Genomic DNA, 25,384 nt, shown 5'->3' on the forward strand with positions numbered 1-25,384 from the left:
TAATATGAGAAGATAAAGAGCTAACAGTTAATTTTAAAAGTTTCTTTTTAAGATATACTAATTTGAATATTTCGCTAAATAATATAATTTTGTATATTGAAGCATATTCATTTTAGTAGTATTATAAAACAAGAAAAAACGTTAACTTCGGCTGTACCGAAGCTAATACTATATCTTTCACAGGTGCATTTTTTTTAGTAACTATGTGTTCAGTTTATATGAAAGCTATATGCTATCGTAATCCGATCTGAACAATTTTTGCGGAGATTATATTATTACCTTAAGCAGTAATCCATATCAAATTTTGTGAAGATACCACGTCAAATGCGAAAGTTTTCCATACAAGCCCTTCACTCCGATCGTTCGGTTTGTATGGCAGCTATATGTTATAGTAAGCCGATCTGAGCACTTTCTTCGGAGATTACATTGTTGCCTTAGGAAATAACCTATACCAAATTTCTTGAATATATCTGGTCAAATGCAAAAGTTTTCCATACAAGAACTTTTTTCCGATCGTTCAGTTTGTATGGCAGCTATATGCTATAGTTAACTGATCTGAACAATTTCTTCGGAGATTACATCGTGGCCCTAGAAAATAACCTATGCCAACTTTGGTGAAGATACATTGTCAAATGTGAAAGCTTTCCCTACAAGAACTTGATTGCGATCGTTTAGTTTGTATGGCAGCTATATGTTATAGTGGTCCGATATCGGCAGTTCCGACAAATGAGCAGCTTCTTGAAGAGAAAATGATATTTTCAAACTGAGGGACTAGTTTGTATATATACAGACAGACAGACGGATATGGCTAAATCAACTCAGCTCAACATACTGATCATTTAGATATATACTTTATAGGGTCTCCGACGCTTCCTTCTGGGTGTTACAAACTTCGTGACAAACTTAATATACCCTGTTCAGGGTATAAAAATTATCAATATTGTACTTTATGGCTCTTAGTGAAATAATTTTAAAATATTCTTACTTTGCTTCCTCAATTGTGGATATAGCCAAATCGTAGTTTTGTTCGTCCGCATGCACCAGTCCTGATTCCACACAGGCGTATGCCATCAAATATGTATCCTCTTTTACGTGACTTTCCAAGTTCATACATGCCTCAAGATCTCTTAAAAAGGAAACGGAATTATTTTTTTACACTAATTTTATGAATTTGTGGTTTTGATCTTACTGCAATGCACGGAATGGTTGTTTCATTTGTCGATAACAAGCGCCACGTAATAATAAACATAATGCTTGATTATCAAGTTCATAAGTATCATTTCTGTGCGCTAACTGTTTCATTTGGCGTTCAATTAAGCGGAAAATACTGTCAGAAAGCCGATAATTTTTACCAAGTACCTTGAATGTGTTCCAGACGAACATTAACTCAACAGCGGGAAGGCACAAATAATGATTTTGCGCAAAATATCGTGCCACTTTCTTACAAATAAACTTTTCCATTGGAAGTGATTTTCCAGCAATTCGTTGCTTATGCTTGGGTGCATCTTTCATTAGACGCTCAATGGTTTGCCGCCCAGTATCGTCAAGGTCATCGTTCATTAGCATTATGGCTGCTTGCTGATATGAATAAATTGTACGAGACCATTTGCTTTGTTCTACTAAGTAGCTGGCGTACAATCTCGCCTCATGCCAATCTAACTTCAAGCTGAAAATATGTAAGAGTATATACAGTGAATCAATAAAGTTTATATGCACCTAGTTCTACTAAATTCCGTCACGTTAATCTGTTTTAAAGTTAATAAATGTTGTTGTTTTTTTTCTATACATTTCAAAATATGAATATTTAACATTAAAAATAGCATATAAAATTTTTTAAGTTTACATACACTAATGATTATTTATAGGTTAGTAATTACAACAGTTGGAAATGATGTACATACTATATATACATTGCATCGGCGTCGCTCACTGGACGACGATTGCAGCACATTCAGCATTCAATTTATAGTGAATATCGATGTGGACAATACATGGATCGTACCATATTCGAAACTATTGTTTAATTTGAGTATTGCAATTTGGTGAAATATATCAAATACGTTTGCAAGTACGTCACCAAAGGACGGCCAGAAACCGCTATGGTCTTGAACGAGATGAGAGCAAGCAAGTATGAAATGAGTCGATGCGTGAACTGCAATAAAGCATTTTGTAAGATATTTACTTTTGCAATTCATAAACGTTTTCTGACTGTGTATTTCAACCCAGAGAATACAGTATAGCCAACGGAAACACTGTCAACAGCAGAATTGGCATTGATGAGTTTTTTCTCAACTTGCGTCAGTGATCCGTTTGCGAGAACATTGTTCTAAAAATGCCTTGATATTATAAATAGAATGCTTCGTGAAAGAAATGGTTACACAGAAATCAAGGCCAATCAGTAGATGGACATTCAGGTGTCTTCTCAACTAATGCATTAAGGCGAATTCATACAATCCTCTCGAAAAACGACGATGGCTTCTACCTTCGGTTGCTAATGGTTAGTGTACGCGGATCAATTTCATTTGAATCATTGCGTTTTATGAATAGTGTAGTGTGTACAATTTTTAGACGAGCATGCCAGCAAGTACAATTGCTGCAACATGATAATCACTGGAATCAAACGGTGGACGATGCGATAGCTACTTCGCATGCCACTGAAGTTCATATACTTTTCGCGATGATCATTTCGACACATCAGCCATCAAATCCGCATTAATTATGGGATACGAACAAAAATGACATTGCCGAAGACTTTTTACATCGGATTCGTTAAGAATTGGAAATGGACAAATTTCCGTAACTACGTGTCCTTTAGTGCACGTGCAATTTTAGCTGGAAGATTAAAAGTCATATTCCGCGAGGTTTGCGCTCATACAAATCAATCGATCGTCTTGTCAATGAAGACGAAGCTGTGAGGGCAATGTAATTTCTAAATTCTTTGGAGAGACTGGGAATACCGTCGTATCATCTGCATCAAAGATGGATCTGTCATTATTATGTTTCGCAGTCTTCATCCGCCTAAACTGTATAATGCAACCCAAATGATTGGGATGCTGCTATCGAATACAAGGTGTGTTCCAAAGTAAACACGACTTAAAACAAACAAAACAGAGCAAATGGTTTTTTGACAAAATCAATTTATTTTATTCAAAATAGTCTCCTTTTGCTTCAATACAGCTTTTTACACGGTCCAAAAGCATGTCGAACGAGTGTTTTAGCTCTTAGGCCGGTATGACCGCCAGTATGCCGGTGCAAGCCATTTGAGTGGCCTCTACGTCTGTATAACGCTTTCCTTTTATGGGCAAATGAGTTTTTCCGAAAAAGAAGAAGTCACATGGTGCCGTATCAGGTGAATACGGGGAGTATTTAATGGTTAAAATGAGATTTTTCTTCAAATAATCGGTCACAATCTTAGAATGGAATGTTGGATTCTGAACAATTTTTAGTCGTCAGACAATTTGTGCGGAAGAAACCGTGGACACACCTTTCGTAAGCCCAAATGTTTGGTTAAAATGCGATAAACCGATGTTTTGTAGCTGAGAGCTGCAACAATTTTCACCTTGCGCTGTGGCGCGCCGCATTTTCGCTCGTATCTCGGGAACGTTTCGTCCTACGGCTATGATCACATATACCATTTCGGTAGCAAATGACGTGACAAATAACGTTTGTTGTATAAATTTTGCCATGAGATGCGTATTTCAGGCGCTAGGTAGACAATTTCACGATTTTAGGCGAATTTCCGAAATTTCAAGGCCGGAGTTCGGTTGAAGATGCAATCCGATCTCAAAACAAAAAGTTGCATTAGAATCAGGAAGTACTAAGGCATCTTTCCGCACTATAAGAAATCCCGAATCGAAAAAAGTCCGGAATCGACCCACCCTATTACATACCTCACCTGCACTGGACCATGTTAAAAGTTGCACACTGCTTTTTTCGTGACTGTTCCGCTATTTGATTCGAAACTGCCTAGTTTCTCTCATAGATCTTTACTCATTTGGTGAATGTATTTCAAGATGTGAGACGCATTTTTATAAATTTTTATTTCGTGGATTTAATTTTTATTCGTGTTGTGTATATACATATGTATATATGAAAAAGTTCATAATTTTAATAATTAACAATTAAGTGTATAAAATTCAGTGTTCAAAGTGCCGCTTCAAACGCTTCTTTAAATATAAAATAGCGGGCGGTTACAAATGAGGCATCATTACAAATTCGTGGAAACGACGCCACTTTAAGGGGTTTGGTGGGTTTCAGAGGTCCAAAAAAGCTGGTTTTACGATTTTTTTTTTAATATAAGCAGTCAAATATTTAAGAAATAGAATATGTTATATAAAAGGTACATATTTTAACAATATCTCCTGAAATTTCGATACAAAAATGTTGGAAATTCAGCCGTTAAGACCTCACTTCCCTGAGTGTCTCACTCAAAAGTGCTCTCGCAATGGATAGCATAACTTATTATTGGTTCATGTAAAATTAAAAAACTAAGCATATTCCGTTGAATGTACATATCTAAATATCGTTTTTGTACGAAGAAAATAAAATTTTTTTTAAATTTTTTCCTTTTTTTCTCAGACTTTGAACAAAAAATCTAATTTTTTGGTCAAATTTTCGCCATGCATTGTAAAATTCAAAATTTCATGTTTTTATAGTTTTATATGATCCGATTGAGAAAATAACCAGTATGTCAGAAGTGGATAAGTTTATAAACTTCAGCGAAAAAGAGCAAACCACCAATCATGTGTTGGCAAGTGAATTACTGAATTTTAAATGTATATTGATTATTCGGTTAATTATAGAAACATTTATTATTTAGATATCTTCAATGATGACTAACATACAACAATCTAGCGCAATTGCAGAAGCTGCCTCAAACTGAGAGGAGGATTGCTGCAGCTACATACATAATTTCCTCTTCGAAGATATTAATTATTTTAAATAAGGTATGTTTATGATTTTATATAAAAAAAACTGTATTATAATGTATAAAAATCGATGAAAATAAAATGTTAAATTTCAGTAATTTTTACAGTAACTGTTTTTACACCTCCTGATTTTTCGATTACTGACTCTATGGTATTAACGCTGCCAGTCAAACGGTAACATTTTTTTCTGTACAATGTACTATATCTATTTTAAAGAGTATTTTCTAAATTAACAGAGAAATTAGGAGACATTTTTGATTTAAAAAATTGTTTAGTTATTGCTCTTTTGTCAAACGATATGTAAGAAAAATGTTGTCAAAAAAGGGAACATTAAACAAATTTTACTAACCAGTTTACCCACAATAACTCCCAAAAACTCAGATGATGGAATTGTGTCCAGACGTTTTGTGATTTCCATGATTTTTTGTACCAATACTGCGCTTCATCCAGATTACCCTTCATGAATTCTAGTCGACCCTTAAAGAAGAGAAACCACACACCTTGAGGATACAATAGTAATTGCTCCTCTAGGATGTTATGGCACAGTTCTAAATCACCTCCTTGATGACTTATAACATAGCAAACTATCAGATGATAGCCAAGCAAAGTCATGGCGCAGAGCACCTGACGTAGACCGGATAAATGATAGCCAGTTTTGAGATCAGTTAGACCAGCACTCTAAAATAAAAAAACTACTTAAAAGAAAGATAGGGGTTGATTGATATACTACGTGCTACCTTATTTCCAGAGAATCCTATGAACTGCAAGATTTTTATAACACCTGAAGGCAGTAGAGAAATCATTAAATTAAAGGTGCCAACACCCATACGTACACCGCTTTCGAAATGTAGTTTGGACACATCTGATTCCCACTGTCTTTGCACAAGTATTTGAGCGCATCCCCTTAAAAAAAAGATCAGTAAATTTAATATATTCGTATGTAAGTAATACTAGAACGTACTTGTAGCTACTGTAACAATGACGTATTTTCATACCTCCGCGTATCAAACTTGTTAAAGCCTCGTCCTCAATAAATGTGAGTAGAGCTCGCAAGAGCAACGCCTCTGCATAACATAATTCAGCATGCGCCTCCAAATCAGTGAGTTGCGTGTAATTTGTCTGTGTAGAATGCCAATGTATGTAATAACATAGTTTATAATAATTTTGCATATTGGGTAGCGACAGAAGCAACCAGTGTGATAAGGTAAACAATTTGAAAACTGTTTTTTTGACATATTAACAACACATAGTACTAAATGATGTCCTCAATGTCATTAAAACACCGGTTAATTAAAAAATGCTGTGTTAACCTGACCGGGAAAATAAGAAATCAGTTCCAACGGATTTGATATTTAAAAAATTGATGAATTGCTTCGAAAACGTTCATTTTGTGGTGTACAAATGTCACTTTCACGATTTTAGTTGTATTTATTCCAAAGGCTTTATTTCTTTTCATCTGCTCACAGGTACTTCTGGGGTCACCGCTACATACTAAAATCGTGTGCGGCTTACATACCCTGTTAAATTTCCTCCCGATGGACTGTGTAAAAGTGTTTTTGTGCATATAACGTTGGCAAACACTTAAGCACTTTTTCAGCTCATCTCCAGCTCTGACAATGTGTCGCTGTTCAAATGTTAATATTGCTTCCAGGAATATAAATACAGCATTGCCCATTGAATGGTACATACTGACATGCGCGTATGGTTGCAATAAAATGCGAGCTTCATCAAATTTATTATTAAAGAAATAACAAATGGCCAACTTAGCTTCCTCCAGAGCATTATTTAAATCCATTTCAAAGTTCCTATATAATATGCGTTGAAATTTGCAATAAATAAAAAAAAGTGGCGTTATATATAATAGCATATAAACATAAATTATCGTATATTAGTACTAGACTGCCTAAGCAAGTCATTTTGACTTCTTTCGAATTTCAATTAAAAAAATAGTGTTTTAAATAATGACATAGCTTCTAATAATTTTGTGACTTTTTCTACAACATATAAATGGATTAATTAACCATTGTTTTTGCCCCCTTCTTCACTTCTAATGTATGTATATACACATGTATGCATATACGCAAAAAATTTAAAAAGAAAAAAATTAAAAACTTTGATTCTGCTTGTGGATTATTTTTATTTGGTCTTTTACATTTTTTAACATCAAGTGGCCGCCACCACAGTTGATTGTCATGTTTTTATGGCATTTGGATGGCTTGAGCGTATGTTAGACGCGATTGGCGGTCAGCAGCTAACAGCTGATGCACCGTCTAGACTTTGTAAGGAAACATCTTCAAATCTTTTACCAAAATTCCCTGTAAACACCGTCGATGATTTGCGTGGCACGTCGTCTGGTAGATGTCGACGGCGCTTCCAAGACATTCTCGGCAACAGCAGCAATATTCTCTGCTGCATGGCTACTCCGGGGTCTGCCACACCTGACAGCATCTCGAGTTGTGCCAGTCTCTTCGAGGCGAGTGGCTAAACGTCGCAGTGTTTCATCAGTGACGTCGGTCGGCCAGGAAATCTGCGACGAAATACACATTGTGCCAAAGTCACCGACCGATTATTGGACAAATAAAGAAATCTGGAGAAATGTAGCATACCATTGCTTATACACGTGCATTTCGCATGTGTTTACTACACAAATGTCAAAACAGCAGAGCAGACATTAGAAGTCAATTGCAAAATTTATAACATCTTCTGATAGGAGGATTATGTTTGCGCCACCCGATCCCGTCCGTCTTTCTAGTGTTAGTTATTAACCGAAAAAAAATGTATTGGTCAATATGCTAGTTTCCTACTTGCTTTTTCTATTGGTTATTTTTATATATAGTACTATTGATTACAAAAATTACTTTAATCTAAAATGTCAACCTATACCACATTTGGTTGATTCCCGGAAGTTATACTTTCATGCAGTGTGCTTTTTGCATGACTCTGTTCGGATCACATATTTTTATACTCTTGTAACCAGTTGCTACAGAGTGTTATAGTTTTGTTCACTTAACTGTTGTACCTATTACCTGAAACTAATCGAGATAGATATAGGATTATATATAATGACTGTCTGTCTGTCTGTCCATCCGTCCAAACTGTACCTTGAGTAAAAATTGAAATAAATTCGATCGATGAAACTTTATATGTGGGTTCCTTAGTGCAAAAAAAAAGTTCGAGTTCGTAAATGGGTGTAATCGGAATAATGGCACTCGTTTTTAACTTCGTATTGCTTTAACTCTTCATATGCCTTCCGTGTTAGCCAGCCCAAAATATTTTCATTTACGTTAAAATCTGGAGAATATGGTGGTCAGGATATTATCGTTTTGACTCGAAATAAACGACTTTACTGCTCGAGCGATATGAATAGGGGCATTGTCTTCTTGAAAAATCCAAAGAATTAGTCGAAAGAGATCACTTAATTTTGGAAATAGCGACTCCAACATTGTTTTGATGCGATCGACGTTCATCTTCTGATGGATAAAAATCGATTAAATTGTTTCATAAAACGTGATGGCATCCCACACCATGACTACACCAATTCGGCTGTGGGGCGACTTAAATATAGCTCATCTTGGGAGTGAAAATAGTATTGAAGGCCATCAGGGCCATCTAAAATGATACGTTTTTCTTCAGTAAAAACAACTGAACGTTAATTATTAAGTCGAGTGTCAGATTGAACAGTCCACGTCTTGTATTCTATCGCGAAACGAAGCCGTTTTTCTTTCCGTTGTTCATTCACATTTTGGATTTTTAGACGCATTAGGTGTTCTGCATTTCTGATTGTATACTGAAGACTTGAAAAGTTGGCTTTTACTCCAGCTGATGCTTTAATGTTTAGTTGAATTTGAAGCAATTCTAAATATTTTGAGTACTGATTATTCAGATAGTTTGGTAATGTTTTGATTACGTAGTCCTTGGGAGTGAAACAGTCTACTATTGCACGTTCCAATAACCTCAGAATAGTTTAGTATATTATTTATAGTAGAGACTATACTTTTTATTTTTAAATTTACACTTTTATTTTTAAATTTAAAACAATTTATTTGATTATTTTTAGTACTTTCTTAATAAAAAAAACTGCACTTGTTTACGCAAGACAAAGAAATGTAAAGTGCGCCTATTTAAATGACCAACTAAAAACGTACGTGATTGATATAGACATTTCCGGAATCTTCCAATGTACAGTTAGTTTTTCGCAAATCACCCAACTATGAGCAAATATTTTTCGGACAAGATTCGATATTTGATAAATAATACATTTTGAACAATAAGAACCAGCATGAATATGAGGTGTGTTCAAAAAGTAACCGGAATCTTGAATTTTCGCGGGTTACGTATTCGAATTTCGAATTTTTTGTGGCGTTAAGCCACGACAAGCTCGGACATTTTTAATGTTCATTTAATTGTTGACAGCTGCTTTGCTTGCACGTGTTTTGGATCGTCTTCGATTTTTACCTATTCAAAAAATGCATCAAAGATGTTGTATCAAATTTTGTGTGAAAACACGAAATTAAGTGCGCGGATGCATTCCGAACGTTGACTGTGGCATACGGAGAAGCTACCTTGAACCGAAGCAACGTTTATCGGTGGAACAAAATGTTCTCGGAAGGACGAGAAGGTGTGACAAAAATTGGATTTTGCACCACGATAACGCCCCTGCTCACACATTGTTGCTTGTGCGCGACTTTTTGGCCAAAAACAACACACTAATGATGTCGCAGCCACCGTATTTCCCAGATCTGGCTCCCTGTGACTTTTTCTTGTTCCCTAAACTGAAGTGGCCCATGAAAGGACGACGTTACGCTTCTCTTGACGAGATAAAGACGGCATCGAAGGAGGAGCTGAAGAAGATAAAAAAAAATTATTTTTTGAAGTGCTTCGAAGATTGGAAAAACCGTTGGCACAAGTGTATAATATCTCATGGGGATTACTTTGAAGGGGACAAAATAGCTATTCATGAATAAATAAATAATTTTTGAAAAACACAAAATTCGCGATACTTTTTGAACACATCTCCTATAAATATGACAAAATAATTAAAAAAAAAAACGTTGGTGCGTCTAACCTAAGACCAGCAGTGTATTTAACTGAAATTAAGGGATAAACCTTCTTTTATAATGGTATGTCTGTATGTCAAATATGGGTTGAATCGGACCAATACTTCCCATAGCACTCATATACTTAATATAAAGATTTTCAAACTTCGCGGTGACTTTGTACCGCATATATCAGAGCATGTTTTGTTCATAGCAGTATATCTTTGTGCCAAAAATAGAAAAATTTTAGCTAAAACTCCATATGATTGGTTTTACATATTAAAATAATTCTAAGAGTATAAAATGTCGATTGCATCCGAACTTAGTATTTCCTTACTTGTTTCTGAATATCATATTATTTGGTTGGTTAATCAAAATAAAGTTCAGCCGAAGACGGATGAAAAGTTAGAAAAAACTAAACAAATATTATGTAGTAAGTTGCACTTATAGTGTATCTGCCGCTGTACAGGGTAACAAATTTTAACCCCTTCTAAATGGCATATTTCATAACAACTTTCTGACGTAGGAAATGCAAACAGTGGTCAAATAAAAAACTAACTTCGGCAAACGACAGACACACAAAGGGATAGTTTCTAAAACTGGAATATAATGGCAAAACTTCCCGATCAAAAGTGAAACCAACACATACTTTTCTTTTACAAATTATTTATCAAGAAATACCCTCGGAAAACAAAAAGATAAAGGTGAATATTAAAAATGAACAATGCTATGCATAGCACCACCCCTTGACAACACTGCACTTTTCGGCACACCACACCAAAACAGCCAACTCACGAGAACACCACACACCAATACACATAACCCCGCATCCACAACCTATCATCTAATTAACCATACAATCTACGCATAGTCACCACCCAGCAGACCTTAAAAGGATCAACTCGATCGGAAAACGGTCCTTTTTGCGATTCCCATTCGTACAGCGAAAACGTTCTTCCGCGGTCCATAGCAGCATAGCTTTGTCCGTCACGTGAAATGAAGTGGAAATAACCGAAAAAATTTTGGAAAATCTTATATAATCAAACGAATAAAGTGTATTTGAAATTAAATAAAATAAAAAATGTTTGAAAATGTGAAATTATAAGGGGAAAAAGTTAATTGTGGAATATAATTAAGTAAGAAAACATATGGTCTTTCGAGCCGTTTTGAAAGGCATCTACGGTAAAACTAAAATAAAAAATGAAAATGGTCGAAATGTATTTATACATTTAATTACTGTATAAAATAAAATAAAATTAAATTCCAATAATAAAAAAAGACAAAAAAGGAAACAAAATTTTATTTAAATAAAACAAATACAAAATTACAACGCTAGTGAGGAAATATACTATATGCATACACAGAGAGGAGGGATAAAAAAACAATGGGCGCGAAAATAGAGAAGACTTATTAGTACAAAAGAAAACAAGTACAATTCAAAGCCGTTCGCTAATTAATACAAAACAGAAAAAAAAACTCTCAAACACATAAGGAACAGATCTCGCCACAACAAACATTGAGGAAGAAGCTCAACAATCTCGGAGGCAAAAGAAAGTCGCTTATCAAACTGTTCTAAAACATTATTAAAATAATCATAATGGCTAATAATCGTAATGATAATAACATTGCTCATAAAGCAGAAAGCAAGATCGCTTAAAAAGCTAAGCAAAGGAAATAAAAAAAAAACAAGAGCCGATTAACCAAATAAAAAAACGAAATATTTTTTTTCATGTAGCTATTTTTACTTGTATGATTGCAAATTTTCGATCACGTATATACCGCCACAAAATTTACTTTCGCTGTTTCAATTCATTTTTATACACAGATTATAATACATACACATAGCCAATAAAGCCTGCGTGTACCACATATTTTTAAGCGCAATAAAAACAAAATGTAAATGAGCAATCCCCAAAAATGTATATTCGTACTTTCAGTACCAATACAACCAACTCACGAGAACATCACACACCAATACACATAAAACCGAATCCACAACGCATCACTCAACTCGATCGAAAAACGGTATTTTTTTCAATCCCCATTAGTACAGCGAAAACGTACTTCAACGCAGTTTTGTCCGCTACATGTTCCCTCCAATGAAGTAAAATGGAAACAACAGAAAAAAGTGTGGAAAATTTAGATAATCAAATAAAAAAGGGTATTTGAAATTATATAAAATAAAAAATTCTTGAAAAGTGAAATTATTACTGAAACCTATATCCTTATGTTGAATGTTTAAAAGATAAAAATAAATAGTATGCAAAGAGGGAGAAAATTTAATTGTGGAATATATAATATAATGAGTAAACAAGGATTAACCAAATATTTTATATTTTCGCTACTTGTAAGGATGAAAGCCGGGAAGTACTTTCAAGTAGTGTAAAAATAAAAATGTTGCGTTAAAATTCAACATTCATTATTCGAAAAACAAATATTTGAGACCTTATTAACTTATTTTATATGTCATAAACTCACTAAATTTCATATGTGCTTTTATTATTTGCTTTTACTTTCATCTGTGAAACCCATCGAAGAAACCATTATTCCCAAACAATCTAGTGTTCTCATATACGTTCATAAAATAGACACACACTGACTCACACGTCATAACCGTTTCCGGTTAGTTGTGTGGAACAAATTTTGTATGCTGCGAGTTATTTTTCTAAATTTTATGCAGTGAATAAATTTATTACTATTTTTAAGTTTCCGAAAATAAAATAGAAGATTTTTCCTTTAATTTGATGTATCATATGTATCATTCTTAAGATTTTTACTTTATGGTTGGAGGGTGTCATCATTGGCAATGCACGCATCCGGTTAGACGTGTGAGTTACTGTATATTACGTACAAACATTCTTCGTATATATACAATAAACATCAATAATCAAGTAAATATTAATAGAACCTGAGAAATTGGAATCGTACTTAAAGTCATCTGGTTCACTGCTGGCATCGAAGAACTGTGGATAAGATAGCATAAATTAAATAAAATTTTTATTTTAAAAGGCTGGAATATCAGTAGAGGATATGTGATAAAGATAACACTCACACGTAATGATATGTAAAAGTATTGAAAAGATAAATACTTTATGAAAATGCACTATAATACTATAAATGAGAGGATATAGCACAAATCCTAGCGAAAATTTCATTAGTTCAAAATTGGCTGTATTGGCGTTTTTTTAACATTGCGATGTCTAAAAATATTTCTATTCTCAAATTTTTTTTATGATTTTAATAGCGCTGTTTAAACATTATAGGGCATGTTCGGCTAGGACGTTGTGGCCCTATTCCTGTTGTCGTTTCTAAGTTTTTGCATTGTTATTGTTTCGTCCCTAAATTCGTACTCCTCAAATACATCGCAACGTCAAAAAAATAGTAACGCCCAATAGCTCCATTGTATCTGAAGTTATTATTTGTTGTTCTGCAGAATTAATGTAACCATTTTGTGTATTTAAGGAATAAACAAAATGTTTTTTTTTATATTTATTTATTGGGTGCATAACAGTTAAATAAATTATTGAAATGACACGTAAAAATGGTACTGTACGATGTTCACGATTGCCGCCGCAATTTTAATCTAAAACAAAAATTTCAGAAAAATACTTAATCTGTAGATAAGTCACTGTCGCGCTATTTTTTTGAAATTTGACAACATGGCGGCGGTTTGAACAAAATGTATCGAATATCTTTTTCGACAGTTATTTGTACAAAAAATAAGAAGATTTAAAAAAAAAAATGATTTTATAGCGCCATAGCGAATGACGTTAAAAATTCTCTAAATTGCACCTAGATATCTTCAATACTCTTTCTTGGAGAGTGGAAACTGTTTTGAAAAACACCATTTTGAGAAAAACGCGTTTAAAGATTAGGGTTGTAGTGTTCCCCAGTCTGTTCTTTTTGTACCAGAAACCTTGTAGCGATTTAAAAATTTTAGAGAATGTTTATTACAGCGTATACTGTCCGAAAATGCAACAAAACAAAAATAGATTTTTAAGAAATTTCACTCTTTTGAGACGATCTCTTAAGTTTAATAAGACAATAATAATAATAAGCGTAGGAGTTCTTCGGATCGTTTTAAAACAACAACGGCAACGGGAATGGGGCCGATTATGAATATGTGATATAGGAAAACTATAAAAACTTTATGGAAATCCAAAGGGACCGAGAAGCACGTTATGAGAAACACACACTAAATAGTCCTTAGTACCTTAGTCCAGCTTGTGCACTTTTGCCACTCAGTTTGAACTCAGGTGAACTCATCAACCGCTTCTTCAGGTACGTATCTTCGTACATACAGAAATAAAAAGAAGTCATTCGCAGCCAAGTGACTACTAAATGATGGATGACTCTGCTTTGGGCGGTTGGTTTTCAAAATTTCTTGAAAAACAACTGGCAAACAAATTGTTGTGTACCACTCAGAGTTTACTATTTTGCTTTGTTCTAGTGATATGTTTACGACATATCCAGTTCTCACAAAAAAAAGGCAATCAATTGCTTTGTGAATGTTGTTTCCGGTTCAATTTGTAACATCCATATAGTCTACCGCTGTTTTTTTTTTCGCCTCATACATATAAATCCGGAATTAGTCACCTGTACTGATGCCATAGACGTGCTTCAAAGCACTTTATTGTATTCTATTTTTTAAGATTTCACTCGACCAATCGACCCGAACCGAAAAAATGTGTCAGATCCAACGTGAACAAATTTTTTTACAGTAAATTGTTTATGCAACATTGAATATACGCTAGTCCCACCAATGCCTAAAATTGTCTCAATTTCACGATAGGACAGATGACCACAATATCATTTTGCGCACACTTCCTTTACGAAATTCGTTTTGGAGAGATCTATAATCTCGATTAGATTAACCATACCATCGATAAACAATGGTCCTTAATGGAGCTTCAACTCCTAAAATTTAATTAAATTGTAATGAGTTAGTAATGTTGCTGAGTAAGTTCACGTCGAAAACTTTAAAATATAGTCGTAAGCGAAAATTATCTCAATTTAGTTTCATTTTTTGGCCGGGATGAATATTTTAATTTGCTATATACAACACAAACAGCGTTGGTGAGCGAATGTGAGTCAAACGTAAAAATTTGTGAGTTGCCATATTGCAACACTAGGGTTGTCAAATTCCAAAATATTAAAGGCAATGTATACGTATCTTCCTCTTTTGGCGTAGACAACGCTTTCGCGAAACAGCAGCAGCTGCAAGTGACTGATTCTTGGTGTTCTTATCCGTGCGTGCTGCTAATACTCAAGACTATTCTCTTTTGTCCCCTGATGCTGTAGAAGCTATCAAGCCAATTTCTGAAGATATCAATGAAGATCAAATATCTGTTAAGTCAAGTCGAAACATCCTTTAAGTGGTTGCATGGCTTTCAAAAAATCGATTTTTTTATTGTCAAAATCCATTTTTCAGTTTTTTTTTATCCTTCATACGCGCGCTCAAATTTCTTCGGAGAGGTCACCGGAAATGGCTTCGCAATGGCTGGGTTTAAAATATTTTTTTTCCCCCAAAAATTTCAGAATGTCTCTGTTAATAGTGTATGTTTGTAACAACAAAAAATTCTAATAAAATATTTCATTTTTTATATGAGAAAAAGTGTTTGAAAAAAGGCTGTTTTTTACGCAAAGGAAACCCTTGTATGAATAAGAAAACTAGTACCACACATTACAATTGTGGTTGTAGTCAAAGAGTTTCAACAAATAACTTTAACTAGATTGATGAATGCCCTTAACATATTTGAGTGAAAGGTAGCAACACATGCATGAAACTTTCTGAAATTTATTTTAGTCAACGCAAATATGTACCTCATTTTCCTCTTCATCTTCAACATTTTCGTCCACAGCATCCGCTCTGCTTGAATTTGTACTCTCGCTACTTAACATAGATTGAGAAAAAACAGTGTCAGATGAGAACTGCGACATTTGCACATATTTTCTCCGAGTGGGCAACATTTCAGATCTAAAGGGAAGGCAAAGATAATAAAGTAAGAGTGGTGTTATTACCTAATATATGTACATAGCTTTAATCAGTTATACTATATATACTTATTTACTTTGATCATTGAAAGTTTTGAAAAAAAAATATACTGAGCGGCCGCAAATAAAATGTCCAAGACGACCATGAACATCAACTGCTGATCAACACGCCAATAAAATGAATGAATTTCTACTTGACCAAGGATGTCATGAAACGAATTACTACTGGATCTATGTTTACGACTTGGAAACAAACGATCAATCGGCCGAATATCAAGACAAAGGTGAGCCAAAGCCGATAAACATATGTTAAATAAGGTAAAAAATAAAGGTTATGTTTCCTTCCGACCGGCTAAACTAATGCTATTTCAGTGTTGTGCGACAACTCTTGGTTTTTGCACCACGATAATGCACTGTCGAACACTGCATTGATTTTTCGTGAATTTTTCGCCGAACTTTTAACCAATATCTTTTTGCAACCACGTATTTGCCTTATTTTGCTCCGCGTGACTTCTGGCTCTTCAGCAAACTTAAATGACCACTTCAAGGAAACCGCTTTGTGTCAATTTAAAACAATAGCAGGAGCTCATTATTCAATAAAATATATACCTGAAAATATTGTAGCCATAAGAACAATTATACTCGTATATAGAAAATTATAGTTTTGAGACATGTACATTAAATAAAAAGCATACAATTTATTAAATAGAATTGTTAAAGTAGATTATGCTCAAAAAATGTGAAAATCATTGCTTATCAAAAAAAGGCAAAAATATATAGAATAGTATACTAAAATTAGACCTATATTGTAAAACAATATACAAAACATGCCTACAAAAAAATTTGAATAAGCAATTGTAAAATAGCCTTTTATTGGTGTATGAGGTGTGCAATACGCAAATAAACACATACAAAATGACCAGGATGGAGAGACGAGTTGAAATCCGGTTGATCGACTGCGTATTCGTCCGACGGCCCGTGCAAGCTCTAAATGGACTAAAAATTTAGATAAATGATGAAACTTGGTATACCCATTCCTTTGCACAAAAAAAAAAAAACAATAAAAAAATAAATAAATAAATAAAATACGGGAAGGGCGTAACCAGAGATATGCGGATGCAATCGAAGTACGAAAGGATTTCGGAATGTTCTTCTCTCAGACCCATAATGTCTGCTTGCAATGTGTCGTATGTGCAGAATGGCATTAACTGCCATCGTTAGTTTTGTACGTAGTGGAGGACTAATGCCAATGAGAGCCGCTCGTTGAACACGTTCCAACAGTTTAGCAAGTGTGACTTTACCGAGCGCCCATCACCACACAAATACTACATAGTATTGGCTTAACTATGGTTTCATAAAGACAAACCACAACTGTTGATGTGAGACACCACCGCTTCCCAACAGCTCCTTTTCTTCAACATAGGGTAATCAATGCCTTCTTTCTTAGTGCACGCGCAATACTACATTCCACCGCTACAATTTTTAATTGGAGTATTAATGTCGAGAAATGTCTTATGGCTCCCTCCAGCCATAAGATAACAACGTGCAGAGTAGTGTCTACCGACCTACCTTTAAAGTATGCATATCGAGCGTACAGGTATGATGATCCTGACGTACAGGGCCATAAGCCTCTATTCAAAAGAAACGAGAAGAGGATAATAGGCCTGAAATCCTTGACATTAATACGCCTCTAAGCGCCCTGAAAATGTAGCATAATCTAACAGAGTTTGCGTAGATGGGGGTCAACCAGCTCTATGAAGTTGCGTAGGTATGATGCCAACAGTCCCGGTGATTGAAGTGAATTTAAGGCCCATTTGAAATGGCATTCGTCTAGAAGATCTAAGAAGACTGTACCACGATTCTGAAGCCCTCAAGGGTACACTTTCTGTGTGTATTAATGCATTGGAAAGTGAACGCCTAGGAATATTTTTAACGACTTCTCAACGCTCAAAGTTCAGTCACCATCCTTATTTCTAAGATAATCTTTGGAAGTATTAGTAAGTATTTGGAAGTATTTGTCACAGATCACGGAAAGATCTCCTTGAAACTCTATCGGACTTCTTTATTTCTATTTGTATATAGCATGCCGTGCATTATACAGCGCCCATTCGCTAATAGGAATTAATTTTCTTATAACATTTATGTGTTTTCTTCATATTTTCCTAACGGTGAGTGCGTGGAAAATCAAATTTCAAATATGGAAAAGTTCAAAACGTACAAGTACTGTGACATAAAAAGCGAAATAAAAAAAAAACGTCTTTCTTGGTTTTATTAAATTGTCTTTGGCTAAATGAGCCTCAGTCAACTGCCCCTTACAACTTGTCACCCGCAAACGCCATATTAACAGCGAACACACATCATTCACAACCTTTACATATAAATAACTAACATTCTACATTTACCACATTAAAATATACATTCACCACACTCACCTCGACATCACCTACAACCCACATCCTACACCAACTATGATACCACTGCATTATACACCACAACAAAAAAGAAATAAAAGGAGCGGAAAAAGAAGATCGTCGTTCTTTTTCGCGATACGCGGTCGAAGGAAGCTGTGTTCTGCTCATCCCGTGTATTATCTTTGGTACATATTTTTACGAACATTTTTTTTTTAAACAGGACAAATTTTTTATAACAATTCTTGAGGAATTTCATGTTTTTTCGCATTTTCCTAACGGTGCGTGCGTAGAAATTCAAATTTCAAACACGGTCTTTCGAGCCTTCGAGTAGTTCCTGAGATATGGTTTTTGGTCCATAAGTGGGCGTCGCCACGCCCATTTTCAATTTTTAAAAAAAGCAGCTTCCTTCTGCCATTTCTTCCGTAAAATTGAGTGTTTTTGACGTTTTTCGTTAGGCGGTTAACACACTTTTAGTGATTTTCAACATAACCTTTGTATGGGAGGTGGGTTTGGTTATTATCCGATTTCTTCCATTTTTGAGATGTATATGAAAATGCCTGAAGGAAACGACTCTATAGAGTTTGGTTGACATAGCTGTAGCAGTTTCCGAGATATATACAAAAAACTTAGTAGGGGGCGGGGCCACGCCCACTTTTCCAAAAAATTACGGCCAAATATGCCCCTCCCTAATGCGATCCTTTTTGCCAAATTTCACTTTAATATCTTTATTTATGGCTTAGTTATGACACTTTATAGGTTTTCGGTTTTCGCCATTTTGTGGTTGTGGCAGTGGGCCGATTTCGCCCATCTTCGAACTTAACCTTCTTATGGAGGCAAGAAATAYGAGTACCAAGTTTCATCATGATATCTCAATTTTTACTCAAGTTACAGCTTGCACGGAYGGACGGACAGACGGACAGRCAGACATCCGGATTTCAACTCTACTCGTCACCCTGATCAYTTTGGTATATATAACCCTATATCTGACTCTTTTAGTTTTAGGACTTACAAACAACCGTTATGTGAACAAAACTATAATACTCTCTTTAGCAACWTTGTTGCGAGAGTATAAAAACAAATTTACAATTTTAAAGCGTACAAGTGCTGTGACATAAAAAGCGCAATAAAAAGCATAAAACACAAATAAGAGACAGTGCAGTGTAAAGTTTAATGCATTACAGTAAAAAAAAATTAAATATATGTACAGGTATAGACAAAATTCAGCTATAAAAAAAAAACAATATACATATACATATTTATGCCTTGTTATTATGATGTTTATTGTGTTTTTATTGGCCGATCGTGCCCGAATTATGTTTAGTGTTTCGATTTATATTGCGGTGCACACAGACAAAAGACAGCATTACAAGCCACACACTTATTTTCTCCCGAAACCCCCTTGAGGCCAGATAAAGTAAGAATATCGTTTTCATTTCCCCGCAGCCGTGAGAAAGTTGAATTTATATTGTGTTGAAAATCATTTATTTTCGATTTTTCTACCTTTTTTTTCAATGTAACGCAACCTGATAAACAACATTTTTTTGTTTCTGTTCTGGTGCGTAAATGTACAGAGAAGATGTTTTCCCATTCGTGAACACGCCACGTATGTATAGCCGTGTGAAAAACAAAGCATTTCCAGACTTATGCCACACTCTTCTATCGACTATCCTTGTGACATACGGATTTATATTTGATTGGACAGGTACAAAGCGAGAAAAATTTATATATTATTATTTATCGTCAATATAAATTTATTTTTTTTGATTGCCTATTTGCAAAACACATGACAAACAAATAAAACCAGAAATTAAATTCAAGTATCCACTTGCAAGATTTTCCGCAATACCCCCTCTGTTTCTCAAAACAGTAAGCAGTATACTTAAATAAAGAAGCAAGAGGCACAATAAAACGACGAGAAAAGGAATAAAAGAGATAATAGATTCAAACATACATACATACAAATCAACTAATAATAACTCCGTATTATATTATACGAAGTTACATATTTAATAATATTTTGCATTGGTGAAATGATTATGTCCGTACAGGGAGACTTGTATGGGTCGTATCGTATGAGCGGATTGCCTTCTCTATTTTATTCTCCGTAAAAATCTGTTGGAAACGTATACCACACTGCTCCTTTCCATGGTCCTGAACTAAAGCCACGGCGTAGTTGCCCTACTCTAAATTGAGAAGTAGTTCGCTGATAGATTTTCTAGTCCAAGCCAGCCATTTCACCTCCTCTTCCGTCAGACTGGACTTGCCCTCGAGAAACTCCAAATTTGCTTTCAACCCCTCCTAGCTTGGCTTCTTCCGGGGACCTTTCTTATCGTCAGAGTTGAAACCCTCAGTCGCCTGAACAGAAGAGCGAATAAGCTATTCTTCTTATTCAGTGCTTACAGCGGTTTCTTGGTTCGAGTCTTCATGGACTATGGCACCTGCGCGCTGTAAAGCTATGTTTGGCATTAGTACTACAACCACCGCGGCCGGCGGCTGAAAATATGATGGAATTTTAATTCTTTCCCATCTATTTAGTAAAGACTCCACGCCTAGCTTAGGTATGGCCAAAATGGGTATTCTTTAGAGAAAAGGCCCTGGGGTTAGGGTCGTGAAACAAACCAAAACCACCCCGTAGCGTTTCATTAAGGTGGGGACAGGAACAGAAAATGAAAAAAAATTAAAATAAAAATAAAAAATTTTGAAAAAGATTACCCTACTGACCCTTCAATGTTTACTCGCTCTATAAAGTTGAGAAGTAGATAACTATTCTGAGGGCTTGGGAGAACGAGGAAAATCATTCAAGATTGTCAGTATCATCCGTGTCACTTGTGTTAGTGACTCGAATGCTTGTGGAAGACTGTGACTTCCAAACAGGAAGTCTACATACGTTTGTGATTTTAACACCTGGGTTACAGGAGGAAAATTTGACGTGGTGTCTTTTGCTAATTTGTGGAGTATTCGAATGGCTAAATATGGGAAACATTTAACGCTGAAGGTTATCGTTTTTAATTTAAAGTCGCGTAGTGGACTAATGGAGGATTTTCGAAATTAATTCGCTGATAAACTTGATCGTGTTTATGGACGACGAATTGTCTATACTTTTTTCGACGTCCCATGAGCTGACTTTCACCATGTGGTTTAAATTGAGCTATTCGTCTAAGAGCTATGACGAGTGTGTGAGGAAATTCTGGTTTTAGTGGTAGTCGTACGACGTGCCGAAAATTACCTGATCTAGTAGTTGGTGGGTTGTAAGACATTTGGGAGAAAGTTCTTTAAACTCCCAAAATTTTCTCAGTTATGATTTGGGGTATTCGTTTGAGATTTCCTCAACTTGAATTGTCCTGGTGGTAAGTGGTTCTGGTGATATAAGATCGCTGCTTAATAGAGTGTCTATTTGAGCAGGGGTGGTGAAGTAGAGATCTGCTAGTTTAAGTACGAAACCTTTTCCCAAACTTTGTTATTTATATGATAGCTAGCTTGTAAGCATAATTGTTAGTTGGCGGAAAAACAATATCTTCTGTTTGAATGCGCTGATCCGCTTGAGACGAAATTAGGCTTATGCGGTAGATTTTATTAAAGTTTTGAACTGGACATCCGTCCAGTTGGCTAATTTTGTTGGCAGGTTTAAACGATAAAGACGACTGCTGTGGGTAGTAGTACCCGCCTTTGATTTTCGCTGTATATGATTTAAGTTTTTAATGCCTTTAGGCGGCATAGTGCTACATGCAAATTTTCGGGACTTTGTGTTTCAGGATTTGCTGTTGCAATTAATCTCATAGTTCCATTAACATTAGCGTTAATATAAAGTGACTTGGAGAAATTTGTAATGTGAAGCAATTATGTCGTGTATGGCAATACACGCAATTAAGTTTGCTTTCGCAATCTTAAGCGCATGCGCAGTTAACAAGCAGTCGGTACAAAGTCTTTTCATTCTAATGAAATTGTTTGGGTCGCTAAAGTTTTTATTTTCTCGCAAGATTTCAGCTCCTTTACACAGTCCGCATGACGTTTGTTCATAATGTTCGGCTGTGAAAGATTGATTTAAAAATAAATATAGTTTAAAAAAACTAAAAATCACGCTTTTAAAGCATATAAACTAAAAAGTGAAAAATAATTCTTTGTATAAACTAACAATAATAATGAAGGAAAAATTCCTTGTAAAAATAGCGTGGAATGCTCGATATATAAAACATATGTCCGGCAGCAGACAGTCGAGAGCCAAGATAAATTACTGCATGATCTACTGTGCAACCTTGAATCCTATGAAGGGTTGACGCCCAACTCAGTATGCTATTCAAATGTCGCCAAAACTTATACAGATGTTGCATACATTTAAGCGCATCTTTTTGGTGAGCTGCTTAAACTTACTATCAAATATTCTAAGTTTCAGTACCACTTAAAAGAGTTAGAAACATACATACAAGTGACGCTAACAAAAGCGTATTAAAACTCTTTATTTAAATTGTAGTTGATACTAGCTTGGGGTCTATTGCAGCTTCTATTGAGGTTGTTTAAGACGTTTTTCGTTCTGACCAAGTGTTTATTTACTTTTTTGGCAATTTTATAAACGGTAGTAAAATGTTCTCTCACTTGCATTTGCATTGTTTGCATTGCATTTTCTTCACGATGAGAGCGATTTCTCCCACTAAAGTAAGGATTTTTCTGATAATGCTGCTGTGCATAAATGTATTTCCCAGAAAGGGTTCAATTGTTTATGGAAATGTTTTGTGTTGATAGAACCGGCAACAATTGGAAAGTTGTTCATAACCTCAATGAAATATTTCTGTGTCACATGCGGGCATCTTGAAATAGATCCCTAAATCCGCCTCTTGTCTTTGAATTTGTCTGAGCTTTTTTTCGGAAGTGAAGTAGGTGCTATTGTTTTTATTAGCTCTAATTTATCAGAGATCATAGCCTTTATTTCTCCATACTGGTCTAAGTAGTTTTCATACTTGGCGTAAGCAGGGTATTTCAAATATTCTGGTAGATCTGAATCGTCGGATTCTACAATTATGTCATTATAAACTTAAAGTCTTGTTATATGAATCTTACTACTATTTATACTAAACAGTGTTTTTACTTATTACTAGTTGATAGTTTGTTTACATATGATATATTGTTGCTTTGTTCTAAATTAAGGTTGTTTTGATATTTTTTCTTTACTCATATATTATAAGATAAGATTATTTATTTATGTATTTATGTATGTATTATGTAAAATAATAATACAATTATTATTACACATTATATATAAGGTCCATTAGCTACAGAGGCTTTCAGCTTACGGTTTTATAATAAACGACTTTAATAAAGATGGAACCTCGATATGATCATTTCTATTATAAAGAATACGTTCCTTAACTAGCATGCAACTTCTGCAGATCTGCCTTGTAATTTATCGTCGTTAGCCAATTTAGGATATTTGTCTAATAATTGTGGTGTTCTTAGTTTAACCTCTTCGGCCTTATCTGGTTGAACTTTATTGAACTATAAACATATACAAGTATTTATGGAATGAACAAAAAAGTATTGTTTTTACTATAGGAAGATTCGCTCAAAGTTTTTAGTTTGTCTTGCTGTTTAAAAAAATATTTCAAATGAGTTAAAACTACAACTACCATTTGTATGATTTCTATTAGTTAGATTATAACTATTAGTTAAGGAGATATAACATTTTTGTGAAGCAACTTGTGTAGTTTACAAAAACAATGGATCATAAAAGCATTTCGAGTGTTAATAAAGCATTGCTTTTTGGGAAAAATATTGTTTAATTTGGGTTCTGAACCAGGGAAATCAACCGTTGAAAAGAGATTTGCTAAGTTCGAAAGAGGTGAAATGAGCATGGAGGAAAATGAAGGACTTGGATGCCCTAAAGAAGCGAAACTTCTGGGCAAAGTTGGTGCCTCGCAAGTTCATAATCTAACAAGAACAACGAATTGCTCATTCTAAAGAGTGTTTAACTGCTCTTTAATCTCAAAAAAACCGAATTTTTGCGTCGGTGTCTGACAATAGATTCAACACTTCTTCAGCCTGCTGAATGGCAGTGAACTCACAACGCCTACGGAAGGGAAACCCGATTAACCAATCGATGATGATGGAACAGACGTTCCATTGCTCGATCATGAAGAAGTTCAAATAGCAACCCGCCTTAAGAACCATAAAGCTTCGGGCATGCATCAGCTTCTTTGTAAATTATGGTCGGACGAAAGCATGAACAGCGATTGGAATTTAAGGGTGCTATACCCAATCCATAAAAAAAGGAGACCCCACAATCTGCGTCAACTACCGTGGGAATCCTCAACATCGCATATAAGGTTCTATCGAGCGTATTGTGTAAAAGATTAAAGCCCACCGTCAACAAACTGATTGGACCTTATTAGTGTGGCTTTAGGCCTGGCAAATCAACAACCGACCATGTGCCAAGTCTTGGAAAAGACTCGTGAAAAGAGAATCGAGACACACCACCTCTTCGTCGATTTCAAAGATGCTTTCSACAGCACGAAAAGGAGCTGCCTTTATGACGCGATGTCTGAATTTGGTATCCCCGCAAAACTAATATGGCTGTCAAAACACGTTGAGCAACACCAAAAGCTGAATCGGGAAGAACCTCTCCAAGACGTTCGTTGCCAAACGAGGTTTCAGACAAGGCGACTTCCTATCGTGCGACTTCTTCAACCTGCTTCTGGAGAACCAGCGCAAACATCACTATCAGCCTGGAAATCCAACGAACTCTTGCCAACAGGTGCTACTTCGGACTGAGTAGGCAATTGAGAAGCAAAGTCCTCTCCCGACAAACGAAAACCAAACTCTATAAGTCACTCATAATACCCATCCTGCTATATGAGGCTTGGACGATGACAACAACTGACGAGTTGACGTTGCGAGTTTTCGAGAGAAAAGTTCTGCTAAAGATTTACGGCCCTTTGCACGTTGGTCACGGCGAAAATCGCATTCGATGGAACGATGAGATATATAGTATGACGACATTGACATAATTCTGCGAATTAAAAGACAG

The 25,384-nt window shown here is 35.2% G+C and overlaps 1 protein-coding gene and 1 long non-coding RNA gene across 3 annotated transcripts in view; one reads left to right on the forward strand and one right to left on the reverse strand.

Annotated features, from left to right (window-relative positions):
* Positions 1 to 25,384, reverse strand: part of LOC108974076 (tetratricopeptide repeat protein 39B-like) — a gene marked incomplete in the record, with an annotated part of 55,793 nt that overhangs the window by 753 nt on the left and 29,656 nt on the right. The window contains 8 exon segments of the mRNA XM_018941695.1: positions 986 to 1,126; positions 1,190 to 1,666; positions 5,278 to 5,606; positions 5,666 to 5,831; positions 5,890 to 6,047; positions 6,445 to 6,733; positions 12,893 to 12,927; positions 15,788 to 15,941. Coding sequence (XP_018797240.1) covers positions 986 to 1,126; positions 1,190 to 1,666; positions 5,278 to 5,606; positions 5,666 to 5,831; positions 5,890 to 6,047; positions 6,445 to 6,733; positions 12,893 to 12,927; positions 15,788 to 15,941 — 1,749 coding nt within the window.
* Positions 11,298 to 18,634, forward strand: LOC108974077. 2 transcript variants are annotated; one of them, XR_001993780.1, is made up of 4 exons: positions 11,298 to 12,125; positions 15,826 to 15,966; positions 16,051 to 16,276; positions 16,331 to 18,634. It is a non-coding gene; the product is annotated as an uncharacterized LOC108974077 (long non-coding RNA). The 2 variants fall into 2 exon arrangements; XR_001993779.1 differs by having other exon boundaries at positions 16,051 to 18,634.

Source organism: Bactrocera latifrons, unplaced genomic scaffold, assembly GCF_001853355.1.
Source record: "Bactrocera latifrons isolate USDA-ARS-PBARC rearing strain unplaced genomic scaffold, ASM185335v1 scaffold_523, whole genome shotgun sequence".
Classification (NCBI taxonomy): Eukaryota; Metazoa; Arthropoda; class Insecta; order Diptera; family Tephritidae; genus Bactrocera; species Bactrocera latifrons.